Here is a 21,200-nt window from a genome sequence, read left to right on the forward strand (position 1 = left end):
TAATATAGAAGATTGAGCTATTAACTGTCGTCATGGAGCTACATGGAAACTGCAAGGTATATGTTAGAGCTATAATTTTTTTTTGCCCAGTCTTTCATCATCCTAATCTTGTGAAAACGGTTCATTTGGGTAGAAAACAATTCTTATTATGAAAGAGAACCCCTAACAATGATGTTACGTTTGAAATTCTGGATTTGTGCTTTTCCAGAATAAGGACTTAAACTATATTGCCTACCAGTATCGATGACATCACTCCTACACTACACCTTGTAGTCCTGTCTGATGTAACATTTCCGATACACTGATTTACACACATGATTGTCTCTGTGCAATGTGTGTGTGTGTGGTCTAAAGTGCTCTGACACCTTACACAGGTATGAGGGGTGCTATAAAACTGAATGAATCTGAGAGGCAGTGGTTATGGAGACTTGAGAGGCACTGTTAAAGGGTGCTAGTTAGGGAATCCCTGGCAGAGGTGGTCTTTTGGGGGGCGCCAACAGACATTGTCGCACAGGGCGCGACCAGTGCTAAAGCCGGCCCTGGGCGTAGGCAGCAGGTACTAGTAGTTTTAATGTATACTGAATCAGTAAACTGATTCATTCTGCTAATCTCTAAATTACATAAAGAGTGCTACCATATGGCAGACTGTCAGACGTGCCGGTGTTGACAATTAAGTGTGGGTGCTGATCACCAGAAACCACAGGCTTAAATTAAGCACTGATTCCCCCCTTAACCAAAGAAGTTCAGGGCTAACTTGCAGTAATACACACTGCTGATTTCCAAACAGGGAAAAGGTTGCTGCATCCTTCAGGTCCACTTCTAAAGGTCCCCATTACTAACTACTCCCGCTGGGTCTTACTTCCAGCTGTGGATGGGTGGAAGGTGGATGTTCAACCACGACTCAATAGAACAACTCACGCTGAACACTTCACGCTCTTTAGAGTTGCAAACACTTCTGTGTGCAGAATTGAATCACTGGAATCTCACAGGGATCTTGGATTCGAATATGAATCATTACATTGCGTGTTTTTACTTTGGGATTCATTACGTAACGGTAAGTATGTTTAAGTAAATGTTTTTACATCGTAAGTATCTTTCACGTTACATAGTTTTCTGCCCAGAACCTACATGCAGCGGGTGCTGCTCAGCCTCAGGTTGGTCACAGGGCCATGCCCTGATCCATACCTCCTGCCTTGCAAGCAAATCCAGGCACTCACTTCAGTGTTCAGCTTTGCTTGTTTTTTTTTTTTTTTACAATGTACTTAACTCACGATTTAGAAGCATCTGGTGATTTGGACACAAAATTCCAGTTGATCCAGCACCTTTAATAGCCACTGGTGAGCTGGCTTCAACTTGTGAGCCACAAGCCTTTTTCCATAAGAGTGCCTTACATTTTCCATGCATCTTGGTACCCTGACCACTGCCCTGGGGTCGGTCATCTTTGAGGTTGCCCCCCCCCCCCCCCCCCCATGGCCGTGAAAACCTTTTTCACTGCTACATAAAAGACTGACATTCCTAAATAAACCTGTAGATCTTTGTGCCCAGATCCTCATTATAACCACAGGCCTACCAAAAGCTCTATCCTTATCTGCGAGTTCCAGAATCTTTGTCAAAAGATGTGTTAAATAAAAACACTTTCCTTTGCAAACTGCACAAGCTTTATTGATTCTTTCTCAGGATCTTTCCCAGACTTAGGGCACGTTTCTTCCACATTACCAAAAAGAGGGTAAGATGAGGACATTCTGCTCTCCTTTTCTTATGCACACATTTCCCTTGGGGTTTATGAAACCAGTGGCCTCAGCTGCATGTGACATGTATTCCCATTCAGTAGAACTAGGATGCCTCTGCTATGCTGGGTAAAATTTGGGTCCTCCCAACTCATTCTTAAGAAATTTCTCACCGGGTTCCGAGTCATATCTTAAAGTAGCTTTACCCTTAGATCTACACTTACTTTTACCAAAACACTGTAGGTCAGCCTCATCAGATCAGAAGTTAAAGAGGTATCGTGAAGCCTATCAAAATCTGGCCATTTTTACCCGAAATGGAGAACTGTAGGCCCTTTAAACCTCCAGTAATCTACCTTCAGGTCACAGAGTCGTTTCCACAGTCTTTCACATCCTTCGGTAGATGGACTTGTCTCAAATTCCAAACTGCCACTCTGAAGGCCAGTAGGATGCTCATTGTGTTTATTCCCACATTCAAAATACACATAAAGCACAACAATTTAAACTAGCAGACATATTTGCTCTTGTTGGCTCAATCTCATCATAAGTAACTGCTTTTTAAGACTGGATTTTGGGTTTCTTTTTACGCAAAATACAGCTACTAAGGTTGAAGCTGTTTCCATCAACAGCAGAGATCACCGCTTTTGTTGCGGTTTTAGCTAGAGAGCTAAACAAAGCATTCACCATTGTCTTGATGCATTAAGATAAGTTTTCCTCCACTACTTTGTCGATGGATGGTTTAATCAAGGATTCATGTAACTCCTTATGCAGGAAAATTGCCTGAATTGTTGCCTTTGACCGATATACAAATAGTGTGGAGTCGCTGTACACTCACAATCCTTCACGAAAGGGCCACACAATGCCTCAAAAATAATGAGAAAACATACATTCTTCCATTCTACAAAGTGTCCCTCACAAACTTCACCCACAGACCCCAGGCACATAGAGTTGAAAGTGAACCTTTTTAAGCTGCCATATTCACACCCTATTTAGAAAGGTTGCCCTGCAAATCACATAAAAAGCTTGTACTGACCTCCATCTTCCAATGAGAGCTACATTTAACTTCCCACAGCGCTATGGCAGTGCTGTTGTTCACTGCCTGCACGATTGTGAGCTCTCAAGTAGCCCAGCACTAGACCTGGCAAAAAGAGACAGCACACGCTCTGGCCCTCTAGCACATACTACTCCACAACCGTACATTTGTTACCCTGCATTTGTTTAGCACGTATAGGCCTTCACCACGCATGTAAGGTAAAAGATAATGATTTTTTATATATATTCTTTAGTAATGTGTGGTAATGGAATGCGAGGTAAAAGCATGCGTGTGCTAAACAAATACGTTTTAAAGGCATGCAACGATTTTACTAGCGTTGTACCGTCATACAACCCCACGAACCTCAGTGTAAAACTCAAACCATATTATGATGAGTTATGGAAAAATATCAATGAAACACTCTTCGTGCAAAGTGAAATGGTCCTGAGCTTCCACTTGCACTAGAAAAAGAGAGAGGACTTGAGCTGCAAAGAAAGACTTTATAGACTGATGTCTGATCTAGAGAAAGCTGTACACTGTTCCCTTCAGGGCCTTTCTGCCTCCACAGCAAGTTCTGGATATTCAGGCTATGATCTTAATGTTTTGGCAGGCAGCTCTTCCTCTGGCCCTGACAGTCCTCACCTTTTTAATCTGCTCACTTCCTGCATTCTGCCAGACCCCATGTTCGTTGGCACATGCCAGCACCTCAGTAGTACCTCTGATTTCAGCGGATCTCCTGCAGTGGTGGATAATGACAGAGCATCTCACAGAAGTCCTTCAGCCCTTGGCTGAGACTGCCATAGTGATACCTTGGAGATCTGAGGTTTTTGGCTCACCGAGAGTGGCAGTCCCATGTAAAGATGTGTCCACGCCAAAGATGTAAAAGTAATCTTCTTTATTTAAGATAGTTCATACACCTCAGCCTGCTTGTCCATCCCACATCAACCTGTTTGTGCTTTGGGCGATCCAACTCGTCTCCAAGGAGTCCCTGCCTCAGTTCATATCCTGACAGACAATATAACTGTGAAGTGGTTCGCCAATAAGCAGGAGGAAGTGAGCTTGTGCCTCTCTTTTTGGAGGCCCACACCTGTGGTCTAGGGCACCATCTCATGGGGTCTTGTGGATTGTATTTAACATGTTGCGCTCCCTGAGCATGTGAACAGATGATCTCAGTGTGCACCATCTTGCCAATCATGAGTTGGCGCCTCCACCTGGAGGTAATTCAGTCCATCTTTGCCCTCTGGGGCAACCTCTCCAGTTTATTTGCCACTCACAAAACATTCAATGCCCTCTGTTCTGTGCCCTCCATCTTGCACTGAGAGGGGCTCTGGCAGAAGCTTTCCCCAGCGAGTGATTTCAGCCCATTCTTCTGAAGAAGATGGACTAGGACCATACACAAGGTGATGTTGATCAAGTCAGACAGTTGGCAGTGATTGTGGTATTATGATCTACTCTGTTTATCCCTACTTCTGCATCCTCTCTGTATAGGCATGCTTTTGCAAGTGGAGGGACAGGTTCTGTATCTGTATCTTCATAGTTGGATATTGAGCAGGGCAACTTGAGTTTTTTCACCACCATGCTCCAATAGTGAATGTCACCTTGTCAACTTGCTGGTCATGCTTTGATTCTTGATGCACTGAGGGGGAAATTGATCCCCGAGGATGCATTTGTCAGATGTGTTGCAGATGACAATGTTTCTTGCCCAGCAGGGCTTTGCTATGGGCACTATTAAAGGTTTTTTAGCAGGACTTTCAGGTTTTTCTTTTTGCTGGAACAACCGTCATTATTCAAGTGGTCTATTGTTATGTGCTTTTTGAGCCCATGTACAGATGCCGCTGGAGGCTACTCACTCTAAAAACTGTATTTTTGATCGCCATTATCATAACTCGATGTGTTAGCGGGCTGCAGGCTTTGTTTGTCCAGCCTCCTTTCACTTAATCTTTTTCCATAGCAGTTGGAATTGCGACTAAGGCTTCCTTTCATCTTATGTAGTCACTTCATTTGTCACGGGACAGTTGATCTGATTACCGTAGTTCTATCTGTCTCCCCTTCTCACCAAGGAGGAGGAAAGACTGTACCATTTAGATTGTTGCAGGGCTCTCACTTTTTGAATTGATGGAACCAGTGATGTTCTGGTTGATGACCAACGTTTCCTTAACTACATTGGCTCCAAGAATGCCAATGTAATTCATAAGTGGATGATTTCCCACTGCCTCGTAATTTGCATCAAGATCTTCTACACACTAACAAGGAGGAGCCTATAGCGGCCACAGGGCCCTGTCCACCACAATGAAGGCTGCTTCCTTGGCTTTGTCTCGGGATCTTCCTGTGTTGAATATTTTGCTAAACTGCAATGTGGACTTCGATCCAAACTTTCACCAGACCTTACTCACTTGCCTCTGAAGTACACAGAAATGGCCATTTTGCCATATCTGTGCTGCAGGACGTCTTGGTTTGACCAGTCCCTCTGACCAATCATCTGGGAGGTACTGCTTGGGTATTCATTCAAGATGTGAGTCATATGCCGGTAGAAGTATCTATCAGAAGAACAAGTTACTTGCCTTTGGTAATGATCTTCCAGGGAAATTCTCTATGTACCGGTGGATTATTTACTGAACCCTCCCATCTCCCTTTTCTGAGAAGTGGTCTTGCAATTTTTAATATCGTCCCAAGTTAGTTCTTGCACACTGCATTCTCTGTCAACCTCATCCTCCATGTCTCTGCCTCTCACAGTGACAACAAAGAATAATGAACTGCAGTGCGTTCACCATGGGGGTGCATTGTAGGGAGTCTTGATGCCACCTGTCGGTGCAACTTTTCAAGATCCAGTCTGGCACCTGAAGCAGATTAAAGGAATCTGCAAGTAGTTATAGAGTATTCATCGGTAACATCATAAAGGAAGGTAAGTAACTTGTTTGTGTTTTTGAGTTTGTTGCAGTAGCCAATAGTCAGTTTCTCTTTTTTTGTACAACTGCATAAAGATCTTCTGCATGAACCATCCATGGCTCGTTTTTTGTTAAGTTTTCGAGAGCAAATGGGCTATTAAACTCCATAAACCTTTAGCAGCAACAAGTGAGTGTCAGAATTTTAATCTTATTCAAAGTCGTTCAGCTTTTTCAGCCCTGCCAAGTACAACATTCCAGACGTTAGACTAATGCATTTCAGTGTGGTTTCGCATCACCGCACTGAAATGTAAAGTTGTGCATTATAACGACTCCTCAGCTGTCAAACAGGAGTGCTAGTAATCATGCACCATAAGCACTGAAACTAAAGCTGGAATGACGGTGCACACCATACACGCTGCTCCGGGGGCAGGGGGGCTAGCTCAGAGTGCACAACTCTAGTTGCTACTGGTACAAATTAACAATGTAACAATTTGGATTCACTCGACATCGCTGGTTGCACTCATTTTTGAAACATTTATGACAGACGTGAGAGTCAATGCCCAATGAGAGTCTTGGGGTGAGGTCAGGATGAATTTTGTGACACACACTAGGTGGGACGTCCTGCTGCAGCACACGGCGGTGGGGTGACTGCAGTTTTTGGCAGGTTGCAGCAGTGGGAATGACAACGCTAATCGCACCGCATTGTGCAGCGGTAAAAAATTATCTAAAAATTATTTGTTCCAGCCGCGACCAGAGCCGACTTATCCCACCACCGGCAGCTGAGTGAAACCCACACTGCCGCCACAGTAATTAAGCAGCCCAGAACTGCACACCAGTCTGCAATGTGCTCTCTGCTGAGACTCAGAATCAAGCAGACGGGCCAGCGTTTGCTGCGGGAGTCATTGCATCTGTGACAAATTTGCTGCTCGCCTCAAGCAAAGTGAGCGAGTGCCTGAAGTGAACTCTCATTCTGCTTGTTGACCTTCAAAACTGTGGTTAAATTAATAGTGTTAGCCTCAGTGCACTGTCACTCTGGAGTGGACTGGTGGTGCCAGTCCAACAAATTATTTTCAGTGCTGCCAGTGGTGTTATTTGCTAGCTGAGCCTGGTGTAGTAGCTCTGTGACAGCCTGCTGGTGTGATCTGGTGCCACTGTCTGCAGGGCTGGTCTGGTAGTGGCGTGGGCCCATGCCAAACGGGCGGATATCACACAGCTGAGCTGCTCGGTTAATCATTTTTATTAGGGTTGAGAGCAATAACTAGTAGCGTCAAGTCTTTGAAATAAATCCATCGCCCTGACTGGCTGTATGTGTGCACCTAACTCTCCTGATGCTTGCCAATATGCATGCTCTCTGCTGTCTTTGGCGGCTCGTGAGTCAGCTGACTGCTCCTTTTAATGATTCTTAGACAGCTGAGAAGATCTGTGTTGTTGGGGCCTCACATCCTGGTACAGACTCGGGCCTGGTCCCATGTGGAACTTAGAGATCTGCCTGGAGCCTGATGCTTAATTGGTTGCCAGGGGGCCCAGTGAGTCTGCAAAGGCTGGCTAAGCCTTGATCTGTTTACAAGAGTGGGAGCAACAGGGGCATTGGAATCAGCAGAAACACACCAAGACTTCTTAAATGATAAATGGTCTTTTGATGACCTGCAAAACATTTTCAATGAGGATGTCTGAGGCATCAACCCCTGCCAGGCCCCAGGCCATGACAGCTCAAGAACTGCTTGTGTTCCTTGAAGCTTAAGCTGCACAGACAGAGCTAAGGCACTTGATGAGAGGTGGGCTGAACCCCATTCAGCCCAGTGGGCATTGCCCCCCTGGCAGCTGCACATTACAAAGCAGGAGTCATTAGTGTGTCTGCTTATCTGAAAGAGCCTGTTAGTTATAGATTCCTTACCTGTAGTATTACCCCCAGGCATCCAACTGGATCTGGAGAATTTTTTCGTCCGCAGTACTCCTGCGCGTCAAAAGGTGGCGTTGGTCGGCTCTGCGTTTGTCGTTAACGTCGTGGTCGCCGGGATGACGTTGCAGTATCTACCTAGACGCCGCCCTTGCACGCTGACGTCAGTTCTTTCTTTTTCCACTCCACCCTGCGCAGATGCGGAAAGAAGGGTACCTCCAGTCACTTTTTGAATGACTTTTTGGGCGACTTTTGTCGAAACCGTTATTGAGTCTTTCGACTTCAGGTGCATGTTAGGAATGCCCGGTTTCAAGGCTTGCGGTTCCTGCCGAAAACTGATGTCTGTGACGGATCCGCCTGTGGTGCCTGGTACGCGACCACGATCCTAAGTTGTGCTCCGACTGCTGGACCATGGATCCGAAGTCTTTGCGAGAGCGGTCCTGAAAGCTTCTCGAGGCCTGGCAGTCTGCGCTGTCCAAGGTCCCAGACGTGTGGGAGGTCGAGGGACTGGTTGCGGAGCCACCACCACCACTCGTCTTCGAAGTCTTCGCACTCCTCAGGTAAGTCGACGCAGAAGAAGAAGTCGAAGAAGCATCGTCTCTCTTCGACATCTCCCTGTCCGTCAGCCAACGCGACGAGGAATGCGGTGGCGCCACTCCCGCAGCTCCATGTACGGAGCCCGAAGGGTCAGCTCTGAGTTTCCCTCCCTTTCTGGGACCCGGAGCAACACCTGCCCAGCTTTGAAACTTTTACGAAGCAATGCATGCCATCTTTGGGCAGCCCGACTCCGCTGGCGCACCTTCGGGCCTCCAGACCTGGATCCGGATCGGCTCCCAGCTGGCGTCGACCCTGGCCTCCACCCTGATATGGACACGGAGCCGGACCAACGTCGGCCGATGCCGGCGGGTACCTTTCTACCCTTGTTCTACCCTGGTTCTTTCAGGCCAGATTGGCAACCAGAGGAGGGTGAGGAGGACTAGCAGGGGTCTGGAGACCCTTTAACTGACCAGTTGGAACTCCTGACAGAGGTGCTTCAACCGGCAGCGAGCTCTTCGGAGCCCCTGCTGCCTTTTAGTGAATCCCTAACTGACATCCTTTTGGGCACCTAGTCCAGGCCCAACACTGGGGCTCCTGTGGATAGGATGATTGCCCGACGCCACCGCCCGGCTCCAGGCGACACCACTTTCCTCTCCCAACACCCCACCCCTGAGAGCTTGTTGTCCCAAGCCTCGTTGTCCAAAGTCGGATTCCCTAATGCTCCACCTGATAGGGAATCTAAAAAGCTGGACCATCTTGGGAAAAGGATGTTTTCTTCCTCCAGCTTGAGACTGCGGTCGGTAAACACTGCATGTCTGTTGGGCCGTTACACCCAATCAGTGTGGGATACGGTAGCGCAGGTGCTGCCCCATTGCCCGGAGGAGGCCCGGGCTGTGCTCTCCCGTGCAGTCCCGAGGGGAGAGACGCAGCCAAGTTTACCATACGATATGGACTGTACACATCATTGACTCGCTAGGCAGAACGATTTCAACATCGGTAGCCCTTCGCCGCTACGCCTGGCTGAGGTCGACTGGCTTTTCTGGGGATGTCCAGGTTACCCTGATTTACATTCCCTTTGATGGCCGTCGCCTGTTCGGCGACAAAGCAGACAACACGCTAGAGCCAAGTCTACAGCCAAGTCCTTGGGCCTCTCCACCACCCGCCCTGCACAGTCTGCTATTCGCCCCTTTCGTGGCTACGGAAGGGGTGCCATACCACATTCCACCCAGAGCCACAGGCCGACACAAGCTGTTCATCCCCTGCGCAGCCGGGGACGTGGGACCCACTGTCGTGGGGCCAGTGAGCGGGCCATTCCACCAGTGTCCAATCTGCAGCAGCCTCCAAACCCTCCTACTCCGAACTTTCAGGGCCACCAATCGCCAGTGGGTGGCAGGATTCGCCATCACCTCCCCCACTGGCGCACCATCACGTCAGACAGGCGGGTTTTGCAGATAGTCCGAAGGGGCTTCTCCCTCCCCTATGAGACTACCTCCCCAGCCATGCCACCTCAGTACCATCGAATGTCGGAGGTTCATCTGGCTCTTCTCCAACAGTAAGTTACGGCTCTCTTGGCCAAGAAAGCCATCAAGCGAGTTCCTACCCCAGAAGTAGGTCGTGGTTGCTATTCCCACTACTTTCTGGTGCCCAAGGACAAAGGCCTGCGTCCTATCTTGGATCTCAGGAACGTCAACCATTTCCTCCGAAAGGAGAATTTCAAATGTTGACGCAAGTTCAGGTTCTGTCTGCCCTCAACCCTGGGGACTGGATGGTAGCATTGGACTTGCAGGACGCTTACTTTCACATCCCCGTCCTGCTGGCCCACTGGCGTTACCTGCGGTATACGGGGGGCCACGAGCACTTTCAGTTTACTGTGCTCCCCTTTGACCTTACCTCGGGTGTTCACGAAGGTGATGGTGGTGGTCGCAGCTCATCTACGCAGGTCAGGGGTTCTAGTCTTCCCCTATCTCGACGACTGGCTAATGAAGGCGGACTCACCCCAGGCAGTCGTCTCCCACCTCCAGACTACGGTGGACCTCCTGCACTCACTGCGGTTCACTATGAATGTGCCGAAGTCACACCTGACTCTATCTCAGAAGCTCCTTTTCATCTGAGCGGTTCTGGACACAATGCAGTTTTGGGTTTATCCACACGAGCAGCGAGTCCATGATATTCGGGCTATGATTCCGATCGTTCAGCCTCTATTCTGGGTTTCAGTCAGAATGACCCTGATGCTGCTGGGCCTCATGGCCTCCTGCATCCTGCTGGTAGATCATGCCAGGTGGCATATGCAGGCTCTGCAGTGGGACCTGAAGTTCCAATGGGCACAGCATCAGGGGAATATGTTCGATTGCGTTCAGATCTCGGCGGGCACTGCACGTCAATTGCAGTGGTGGCTAATGAACCAGGATTGGGTCAACGGCAGATCCCTCTCCCTTCCCCAAATGGAGTACACAGTGGTGATGGATACATCACTTCTGGGGTGGGGCGGCTACATGGGAGAGGCAGAGATTAGAGGCCTATGGTCTCCGGCGGAGTCTGGGCTCCACATCAACCTTCTGGAGCTTCGGAATATCCGGCTTGCACTCAGAGCATTCCTTCCCTCTGTCCAGGGAAGAGTAGTGCAGGTGTTCACGGACAACACCACCACCACCATGTGGGACTGCAACAAACTGAGTGGGGTGGGTTTGTGGACTCTATGTCAAGAGGCGCTCCATCTCTGGACGTGGCTGGAACATCAGGGCATTTCCCTGGTGGTTTAACACCTGGCCGGTTCACTGAACGCCAGGGCGGACGAACTCAGCTGCAGATGCATGATGGATCATGAATGGCGTCTTCACTCTGAGGTGGTGCAAGATCTCTTTCAGCAGTGGGGCAACCCTTGGTTAGATCTATTTGCCACCTAAGAGAACGCGCAATGTCAGCAATTCTGCTCTTTGGGATTTCCAAGGCGGCACTCTCTAGTCAACGCTTTTCATAATGGGTGGATTTGCGGTCTTCTATACGCCTTTCCACCTATACCACTTCTGCCCTGAGTGCTGAAGAAGATCAGGCGTGACCGGGCCCAAGCCATCCTTGTGGCTCCGTATTGGGCACAAAGAGTCTGGTATCCCGAGCTGTTAGACATGGCCATCGATCCTCTGATCTGACTGCCTCTTCGGGAGTATCTTCTGTTGCAGCTGCGGTGGACGGTCCTCCACCCCAACCTGTCCAGTCTCCACCTCCTTGCGTGGAGATTAAGCGGCAACAGTTGACAGCCTTCGACCTTCCTCCCGAAGTCTGTGATGTTATCTTGGCAGCCAGCTATCCCTCCACTAAGACGGTATACGCCTGCAGATGGAACACATTTCTGTCATGGTGCACAGCAAAGGCTGTGGATCCCCTTTCCGCCCCTCTTTCGGAGGTTCTCTTGTTCCTCCTGTCTTTGGCCCGGCAGGGCTCTGCTCTGGCCACTCTGAAGGGCTACCTCAGCCATTTCAGCCTTTCTTAGGCTTCCTGATCAGCCTTCTCTTTTCAAGTCCCCTGTTGTAAATCACTTCCTTAAGGGCATTACTCATCTTTTTCCTCCTGTTCCCGTCGTAATGCCTCAGTGGGACTTGAAGTTGGTTCTTACTTACCTTATGTGTGCTCCCTTTGAGCCGCTTCATTACTGTCCTCTCAGACTTCTTACTTTAAAGGCTGCCTTTCTGGTTGCTATCACCTCTACTCACAGGTTGAGTGAGCTCCAAGCTCTTTCTTCAAAGCCTCCCTTTCTGGTTGTTAATCCGGACAAGGTTGTCCTCAGAGCTAGACCTTCTTTTCTTCCCAAGGTGGTTACTTCTTCCCACATTGGTCAAACCATCACTTTGCCCACCTTTTTTCCACCTCCGCATCTTTCTAAGGAGGAAGCGAGGCTCCACCATCTGGAGCCAAAACATGCGCTTTCATTTTATTTGGATCGCACCAAGCAATTCCACGTGGATGACCAGCTCTTTGTCAGCTACATGGGCACCATAAAAGGTCGGGCTGTGCACAAACGGACCATCTCTAGGTGGGTGGGTCGTTTTGTGCATTAAAGCTTGCTACTCTTTGGCAAAGAAGGAGCCTCCAGTGGGATTGCGTGCCCATTCCAGGGCGACGGCAGCTACCACTGCTTTGGCACGGGGAGTCCCCCTCAATGACATCTGTCAGGCGGCTACGTTGGCATCTCTGCACACGTTCACGAAACACTAGTGCCTGGACAGCCAATTCCGGAGAGACTGCTTCTTTGGCCGTTCTGTTCTCCAAGACTTTCTGGTGTGATCTTGGTTCGCAGACCCAACTCCGGGGTTGGTATTGCTGGGGTATCTATTCTACAGGTAAGGAATTTATAACTAATTGTCTCTTTCAGATGATCAAGTTACTTACCTTTGGTAATGATATATCTGTAACAGACATAGATTAGTTATAGATTCCTTACCGCCCCACCCATCCTCCCAGTTCTGCAAACTGACTTCTAGGGTCAGGGAATCCCTTTCAGGGCCCTAGTTTTGTGCACCAGTGGTCAGTGTCTTGCATTGCTCTGCGCTTCTGGCGTGGAATGTCGTGTAAAAGAACTAACATCAGCGCGTGAGGGCGGCATCTAAGTATCTACCGCGACATCATCCTGACGAACACGGAGCCGACTGACGCCACCTTTCGACGCGCAGGGTACTGCTGCCTAAAAAAATCTCTGAATCCAGTCTGACGCCTGGGGGTAATTCTACAGGTAAGGAATCTATAACTAATCTATGTCTCTGACAGATACATCGTTACCGAAGGTAAGTAACTTGTTCTTCACACTCAATAATAAAATCACAACTTTTTGGAAGTTGCCTGTAGGCGAGCCCACCTATGGTACATTTGTTCAACATTGCGAATAGGTCACAAGGGCACTAGTGCCCCTCCATTTCTGGTGTTTTCCAGCAGTTTTAACATCTTCTTAGAGTTACTTGTTGCTCAAATTTGTTTCATTTTTTATACTTATATATGTTTCCCTCGTCTTCATTGCTTGAGTTGCTCTCGAGAAAGTGTCAATCATAGTCGTTAAATTTCTCTGAAATTATGAAAATGTCACACACATGCAATGTGAAAATTTGGCCGCTATTTACATTTTTTTCGCAAGAAATAAAGCCAACTTTTTGACAATGACACAAAATTTATAACAAGAATGTACATTATTGGTTGAAAAAGGCAGAGAATAATCGGTTAGTCGAGGACCCTCTTCCCCGTTCACTTTTCCCAGTGATTTGCTTTTCCTGCTTCTAACGGTTGAAAGAATGTAAGCCTGTCAAGTTCTGATGACGTATTTCTCGCGAGACCTATGGGAAATGTTTATTTTCGGAATTTAAGCATTCTATCCCGTATGCATGTATTTCTGGAAGAAAATGTTTGAATTATTATATTTGGATTGCTGATAGAATAAATGAATGTGCTGAGCTTGCTCACATCCACTTGAATTCTATTGGGTTTGTCAAATGAATTTCCATTTTAATAATTCATTTACTTGTAATTATATTTCTTCCTCAATTTACAGATATTGTTTTCGAATGTAGAAAACAGTCAAGCGAAATAATCTTTTTTTTTTTTTTTTAGTAGGGTATTCATTCTAAGCATGTGAATTTGCATTTTTTTTCTTTTCGTTTCCCAAGATCATGGTGCTCATAAACATCCAGCTGCTGTTTTGAAGTTAATCTTGCTGAAATATGTCTTCATCATATTCTACAATGCCACAGCCCTTTATCTTGTTTCCCCGGCTGCTTTCCCACCACCCCCGATCCCATTCGCTAGGCCCAAGGAAGCCTCATGTTTCACCAAAGTGCAGCTTTGGTTTGAGCCGCCTTTCTGTGAGAGGAAGTGAAGGCTGGGGGGTGTCTCTGTGGCCTGGTTGTGATAAAGTTGTGGTGGCTTTATCTCTCCCCTAGGTCGTGGCACTTTACGACTACACAGCGCACCGATCAGATGAGCTAACCATGCACCGCGGCGACATTATCCAAGTGTTGTACAAAGATAATGACAGCTGGTGGTTTGGCGGCCTAGCAACTGGACAGCAGGGCTATTTTCCAGCTAATTATGTGGCTGGCGAAAGTAAGTTGGCTGTTCTTTCCTTGCTCTACTGGTGTGGGTTCAACTGTTCATCCTCGATCTTATCACCTGTGTCTGTGAAAAGCAGCCATCGAGCTCTGTCATTTTATTTATTCATTTATTTGGTTGCGGTTTCAGCGGACTATGAAGAGCCAGATTACACCACGCTCCTGTCCACTGAGCACAATGAAGTTGATGAAGGATCCCCCACGCCTCAAAGGGTAAATGATGTGCAAAACCTGAAACTTAATTTCAACTTTCTTCTAGACAAGTGTTCTTGACTTTTTTGTCAATACTTAACTCACTCCCTTCGTTTTTTAATGAAAAAAGTTTAACCAGGCCCCAAATATAAGAAATATATTTTTTTCACAATCAGCATGCCATATATTAATGAAATATGCGCTAGAAATGTGCAAGGGTATCCTAACAATCCATAGATGTCTCCATGGCATGTTACATCTACAGCTGTTGGTCCTATTGTGGTGTTGGATTTATGTTGAAATTCGTCTATTTAATCTTGCTTAATTCTCCCAAAAATGAAAGAGTTTTTTTTTTTTTTTTTTGCTTCGACCTCCAGGTAAGTACTGGGTATTGTTCTGGTCATAGTGAGGCAACAGGAGTAAGTAAAAATCAGAATCATCTGGTAATGCAGATATTCAAGACAGCTGGCTGAAATATTGCTATGCAACTGTACAGTCAAAAATATCCTTAGCCTCTTCACAACTCACCTTGTGTACTGCAGTGGTGGCCTCGTCACAATACATCGTATTTGCTGAACGGGTTCCTTTTTCATAATACAGTTTGTGTTCTCGAGGGGTAGTCTCCTCACAGTGTAATTTGTGTGTGGGGGGTACCCTCATTACTATACAGTTTATGTGCCGACTGAGCATAATTTGTGCTGGTGTTTGCCAGTGCTCGACACCTGCACTTATTTTTAAAAAACAGCACTTTTTTCTGATAGCACACCACATGGTGGCGCTCTCAGCCTTTTTCTTGTCAGCCCAGCACGAGTGTTTAGCAATGCAACCGATTTCAAAATGATAAAACTTGAAATTCTATGCCATCCCTACAGCTTGGTGTGACCTGCAATAGTCCAAAAAGTCGTGCATGTAAAATTAGTTATTGCTGGCACTGCCATTCAGCAGCAGTAGCAGGAGCTGTGGGTTGCTACAATGCAATACCTTGTGCCCTGGCTCTTATATTTTCACAAATTAAGCACTGTGTGCTGAAGGGCTAGCCTCTTCACACTGCAGCTTCTATGCTGGAGGGTTGCTCTTTTCACAACTAGTCCTGGGCGAAAATTTCGTTCCATTCGCGGAAATTGCGATAATTTGACATTTTCGCGTTCCGCGGAGAGCGCGAAAATGTCAAAATTTCCGCTTTCCGCAGCTTGGCGATAATTTGTTTCTTGCTCGCGCTGTAAAATAATACATTCTCGCGCGCGCGCGATCGCCTTACCTGAATCCCTGCGTTCGCCGACAAGTTTTCTTGATCCGGTCGCGTTCTCCATGAGATGTTGGATTGTTTTTAGCCATTTGCGCTGTCTCGCGACAGTTCGCGCCCGCAGTGACGTCATGCGTCACGCGATCACGTCTTTCTTCTCGCGATCATGCAACGCGAGACAACTCAAAACAAGATGGCCGCGCCAGCGAGCAACCACATGGGTAAGTTGGCGACCCGCAACCATGCAGAAAATCTTGCGAACATGCGGGAAAAAAAATTCTGCATCTTCGCGATATTTCCGCTTGTTTGCGATAATTTTAAACATTTTCGCGATAATTTGCGAAAGTGGATTTCGCAAATTCCGCCCACCCCTATTCACAACACAGTTTAGTAATAATAATTCCACATTTGTAAAGCGCATACTATCACCTCTAAGGGTATCCCGCACTTCGGGGACGCCAGGGAGATTACATGAGCTACTGCTCAGAGTCACATGATGCTGAGCTGAGCTGCCGCCAGTGGCCGGGATTGAGCCATGAGCCCCACGCTCCAGAGCCAGCCACTTTGGCCGCTGCGCCACACCTCTCCCCGTTGATATGCTGTAGGAGGGGTGTATTCTCTTCACAAAATTGTGCTGGAGGGGTGCCCTCTTAACTGTACAGCTTAAGTGCTGAAGAGATAGGCTGTTCACAATACAGCTTATCAGCTATATGGATTGGCTCTTCACAAAGCATTTTATGCAGTGGATGGGTGGCTCTGCAGAAAAGATGTCTTGTAAAGCGTATGGAGCCCTAGAGATTTGCAGATCACAATACTTGCTCATTTTCGTTTAGCCTCTTACATTACTATTGCAGACTTGCACTTGAGAAAAGCATTATCATTCAGCTCCTCATCACAGGATGTCTTCTGCATAGGCGCTCAGGGAGGCCACTGATGCTTCCTGACCACAGCATCCAGCACTAAAGAAGCATATTTTATTGTGAGTCTGACACTGGGTCATTTATGGAATATCCATACTATGCAACTGTTTGATTTAAGACTTGTAGGACAGCGCAGTATTACTGACCCACAATCATTAAGTATTGTTTTGATGACACTGCTCTAAGGCTGCAATCTACGAAAATTGCCTGCAGACTGTGGTGTGTTCACTAAGCTATTACATTCCGTGGATTAAAAACATCATCAGAAAACTTTGACAAGCGACTATGCACTTTATCCTGAAACACAAGAGAAAGTAGGGAAGCAAGGCCCAACACCTAGCACACTACAAAGTCGATAAGCAATTACAGCCCATTTTAAACAATTGTCCTCGATACCACATAACTTGTTCACTCTAGAGTCAGATCAAAGGAACTTTCCACCTTTTAGAATTAAGCTTTATTTTTTTGAACTCCCTGCATACTGCAGGGCACATTCAGGGTCCCAAGGAAGGTAGAACAGACTGATTTTAAGCTGTTCCTTTTTAAAATATTGAGTACCATTTGAAATGTCTAAGACGCCCACCCATTCCATCTCCCTTGAGTTGCACAGTTTAGGAATGTGGAAAAGCTTCTGCCATGGCGCATTGAAATCTTCCGACTATGTAGCATCTAAATTATACAAAACGGTAAACAACCCACAGTCCACCACTGCCTCGCCCATTCAGGAGATATGGTCTAAATATTTCCAGCATACAAATGCCCCTATCTTCTCAGATAACGCTTGGCCCAAAATCTCCAATAACCTACAGAAGAAGAATAAATACATACATGCACCAAACAAATGTTTTCACTTCACACTTTCTATACTGGATTCCGTCCAAACTCTTCAAACTAAAATTAGTAGATTCCAGCCACGGCCCGTGCAGGGCCGGGTGCGGGAATTTCGACACATAATGCCCCTCATTCGTCAAAATCCCGGCCCCACCGCTCTTACCTTACTTGGCCCACGGCTGGTAGATTCCAACTCTTGCTGGTCATATGGCGACAGTCAGGGCGACCCTGAAGATATGTTCCTCTCATGTAAATAGCTAACCTCATATTGGGAAGCTATAAATAAGCAACTCTCTAGATTTCCTCTTCATGTTAGGCCCACATGCTACCAACCTCCCTCTAGACCTTCTAGAAAAAGATTTGGCTCTCCTAGTTTTTTTACCCATAATAGCAATCAAATCATTTTATTACATTGGATGTCCCTTAATAATGTATGATACCACACCTGGTGGGCATGGGTTACTTACCTCAGAAGCAGACACAAAAACCTCTCAAACTCACAAGTAAATCTTGGAACTGCACAATCAATCCGTCACACTCTCAATAACTTCATGGCCATCAGGTGAAGTCTGTTAAACTTACTGCAAACCTAATCTCTCACGAGCTGTCACAATGGTGCTCTCCATTTCATTGGACGCCCACATGGTGCTTTTCTCCGTCCCCTATTCTTCCATCTTCTATACTTTACCTTCACAATCTGGAACAAACTAACCTACTGCAACTCCTTCTACTCTTTGACCATACAGGTTGACTAGTATCTTCTTACGGAAATATATACATCTCTGCTCACGTGTTTAGCATATTTGTTAAGAGACTTCTAGCTGCAGATTCCTTGCCTTTGAATTTCCCAGGCGTCAAACTGGATCTGGAAACTTATGCTGAGCAATACCCTTTGCAAATGCCGTTGGGTGGCTCCATTCGGCTCTGCATGACATCTTCGGCGTTGGTAGCATCGGTTATGACGTTGAGGTACTTATATAGGTGCCACACAGGCGAGCGAATGTCAGTTCTTTTCTTTCCGCACCAGTTAGGCGCCGAGCTGGGTAGAGCTACCCCTCTGTTGCTATTTGACAGGCCTTTTCTCTACTTTTTGTCGAATTCTGAATTTTTTCTAACTTTGTGTGCGAGAATATTTTCGAGCAAGACAGGGTTCAAGCCATGTGGTGCCTGCTACCGCATGATGTCGGTTACCGTCCTCCACCTCATCTGTCTCTGGTGTCTTGAGCACGACCTTGATTCAAAGTCATACTCAGACTGTCAGGCTGTGGCTCAGCGGGAGCGGGCTATGAAGCTCCTTGCGGCCTGTCAGTCGACACCATGTTGTGATTCCGATGTTTCATCCACTATCCTGGATTTCGGTGAGACTGAAACTGAGGCTGTTGGGCTTCATGGCCTCCTGCATCCTGTTGGTAAAGCATGCCAGGTGGCGTATGCAGGCTTTGCAGTGGGACCTGAAGTTCCAGTGGGCACAGCATCGAGGAATTCTCACCGACAGGTTCCAGATCTCGGAAGGAACTGCGAGAGATCTGCAGTTGTAGCTGACGAACCGCGATTGGGTCATGGGCAGACCCCTCTCCCTTTCCCACCCAGAGCTCCCAGTCGTGAGAAATGCATCACTTCTGGGTCAGGCGGCCATCTGGGGATGTGGAGATCAGGGGAAACTAGTTTCCAGAGAGTCGAGGCTCCACATAACTATGTTGGAGCTTCGAGTGATTTGATTGGCATTGAAAGCATTTCTTCCCTCTGTCAAGGGGAACTTAGTTCAGGTGTTCACGGACAACACCACCGCCATGTTGTACTGCAAAAAGCAGGGGGAAGTGGGGTCGTGGACCCTTTGTTGAGAGACCCTTAGTTTTTGGACAAGGCTGGAACAGCAGGGCATAGCCATGGTGGGTCAACACCTACAGGTTCTCTGAACGCCAGGGCGGATTAATTCAGCCATCGATGCCTAGCGGATCACGAATGGCGTCTCCAGTCAGAGATGGCGCAGTCTCTTTCAGCAGTGGGCAGAACCGTGTTGTTCACCTCCAAAGAGAACGTGCAGTGTCAGCAATACTGAGTGCTGGAGTTTTCAAGGTGGCTATCGCTTGGTGACGCCTTTTGTCGCGAGTGGAGCTCAGACCTGATGTACGCCTTTGAGCCCAACCACTCCTGCCCTGGGTTCTGAAGAAGCCATACTTGTGGCTTCGGACTCAGCAAGGAGAGTCTGGTATCCAGAGCTTCTGAAGATGAGCATCGATCCTCCGATCAGGCTGCCCCTTCAAGTGGATCTTCTGTCGCAGTAGCAGGGTAGGGTTCTCCACCCGAGCCCGTCAACTCTGCACCTCCATGCGTGGAGATTGAGCGGCAGCAGTTGATGGCTTTTGAACTTCCTCCCGAAGTATGTAACGTTATTTTGGCTGCCAGAAGTCCCTCTCCTAAAAAGACGGTATACTCCTGCCGTTGGCAGAAATGTACATTATACTGTACAGAAAGGTCTATTGACCCTCTTTCTGTTTCTCTTTCCACTGTTCTTCTATTTATTATAACCCTTGCCCAACAGGGCTCTGCTTTGGGAACTTTGAAGAGTAATCTTCCCGCTCAGTCTGCTTTTTTGTGGCTGCCAGACCAACCCTCTCTCTTTAGGTCTCTGATTGTAAATAGGTTTTTAAAGGGGCTGGCGCACTTGTTTCCACCCACGCCCTTTGTTATACCGCAGTGAGACCTTAATTTGGTCCTCACTTATCTAATGTGTGCTCCCTTCATGCCTTTACACAACTGTCCCCTCTGGCTGCTTACCATCAAGATAACTTTTGTAGTGGCGATTACATCTGCCCGGAGGGTGAGTGAGTTGCCGGTGTTAACTTGCACGCCTCCTTACATGATGTATTTTCCAGACAGAGTGGTGCTTTGCACCCGTGCTTCATTCTTGCCAAAGGTTGATACCCCATTCCATCTGGGCCAATCCATCACGTTGTCCACTTTCTTTTCTCCCCCGCATCCCTCTAAGGAAGAGGAGAGTCTCCACCAACTGGACCCAAAAAGAGCATTGTATTTCTACCTTGACCGCACAAAAGAGTTCCGGGTGGACAGCCAACTCTTTGTGGGGTACGTGGGAGCTAAGAAGGGGTGGGCAGTGCAGAAATGGGCCATCTCTCGCTGGTTTGTTCTCTGCATTAAGATCTGCTATGCCCTGGCTAAGAAGCAGCCCCCTGAGGGATTAAAGGCCCATTCCACCAGGGGGAAGGCTGCGACTACGGCCTTGACTCTGGGTGTCCCAGTCCTTGACATCTGCCAGGCGGCAATGTGGGCATCCTTGCACACATTTGCCAAGCACTATCGCCTGGACAGTTCCGTAGGGACGGGCATTTTGCCAGTTCAGTCATGCAGGTCTTCCTAGTATAAGGCATTGGTCCGCAACTTACCGCCGGGATGGTATGGCCTGGGTATCTGATTCAATGGTAAGGAATCTGCAGCTAGAAGTCTCTATCAGAGGAATAAGTTACTTACCTTCGGTAACGCAGTATCTGGTAGAGACTCTATCTAGCTGCAGATTACAGCCCCACATATGCCTTCCTGCTTTGCAGACTAATGTAGGGCTAGGGTTGCTTCACTTTTCAGGGCCCTAGTTTTGCACACATCTATGTCAGTTACTTCATGGCTCTGCTCTTCTGGCATGGAAAAACGAAAAGTACTGATGTCCTGGCGCCTGGGTGGTGCCTATGTAGGTATCGCCACGTCACAACCGACATCATGGAGAGCCGAATGGAGCCACCCGATGTCGCGCGCAATGGGTATTGCTTAGCAAAAGTTTCCGGGTCCAGCCTGACTCTTCGGAAATTTAAAGGTAAGAAACCTGCAGCTAGATAGATT

At 47.5% G+C, this 21,200-nt stretch overlaps 1 protein-coding gene across 2 annotated transcripts in view; it reads left to right on the forward strand.

Annotated features, from left to right (window-relative positions):
- AHI1 (Abelson helper integration site 1) overlaps positions 1 to 21,200 on the forward strand; it is a 971,238-nt gene that overhangs the window by 780,727 nt on the left and 169,311 nt on the right. For both annotated transcript variants that reach the window (XM_085611599.1, XM_085611600.1), the window contains 2 exons: positions 13,995 to 14,157; positions 14,293 to 14,375. In XM_085611599.1, coding sequence (XP_085467725.1) covers positions 13,995 to 14,157; positions 14,293 to 14,375 — 246 coding nt within the window. The remainder of the gene's footprint in view (positions 1 to 13,994; positions 14,158 to 14,292; positions 14,376 to 21,200) is intronic.

Source organism: Triturus cristatus, chromosome 6, assembly GCF_964204655.1.
Source record: "Triturus cristatus chromosome 6, aTriCri1.1, whole genome shotgun sequence".
Taxonomy (NCBI): domain Eukaryota; kingdom Metazoa; phylum Chordata; class Amphibia; order Caudata; family Salamandridae; genus Triturus; species Triturus cristatus.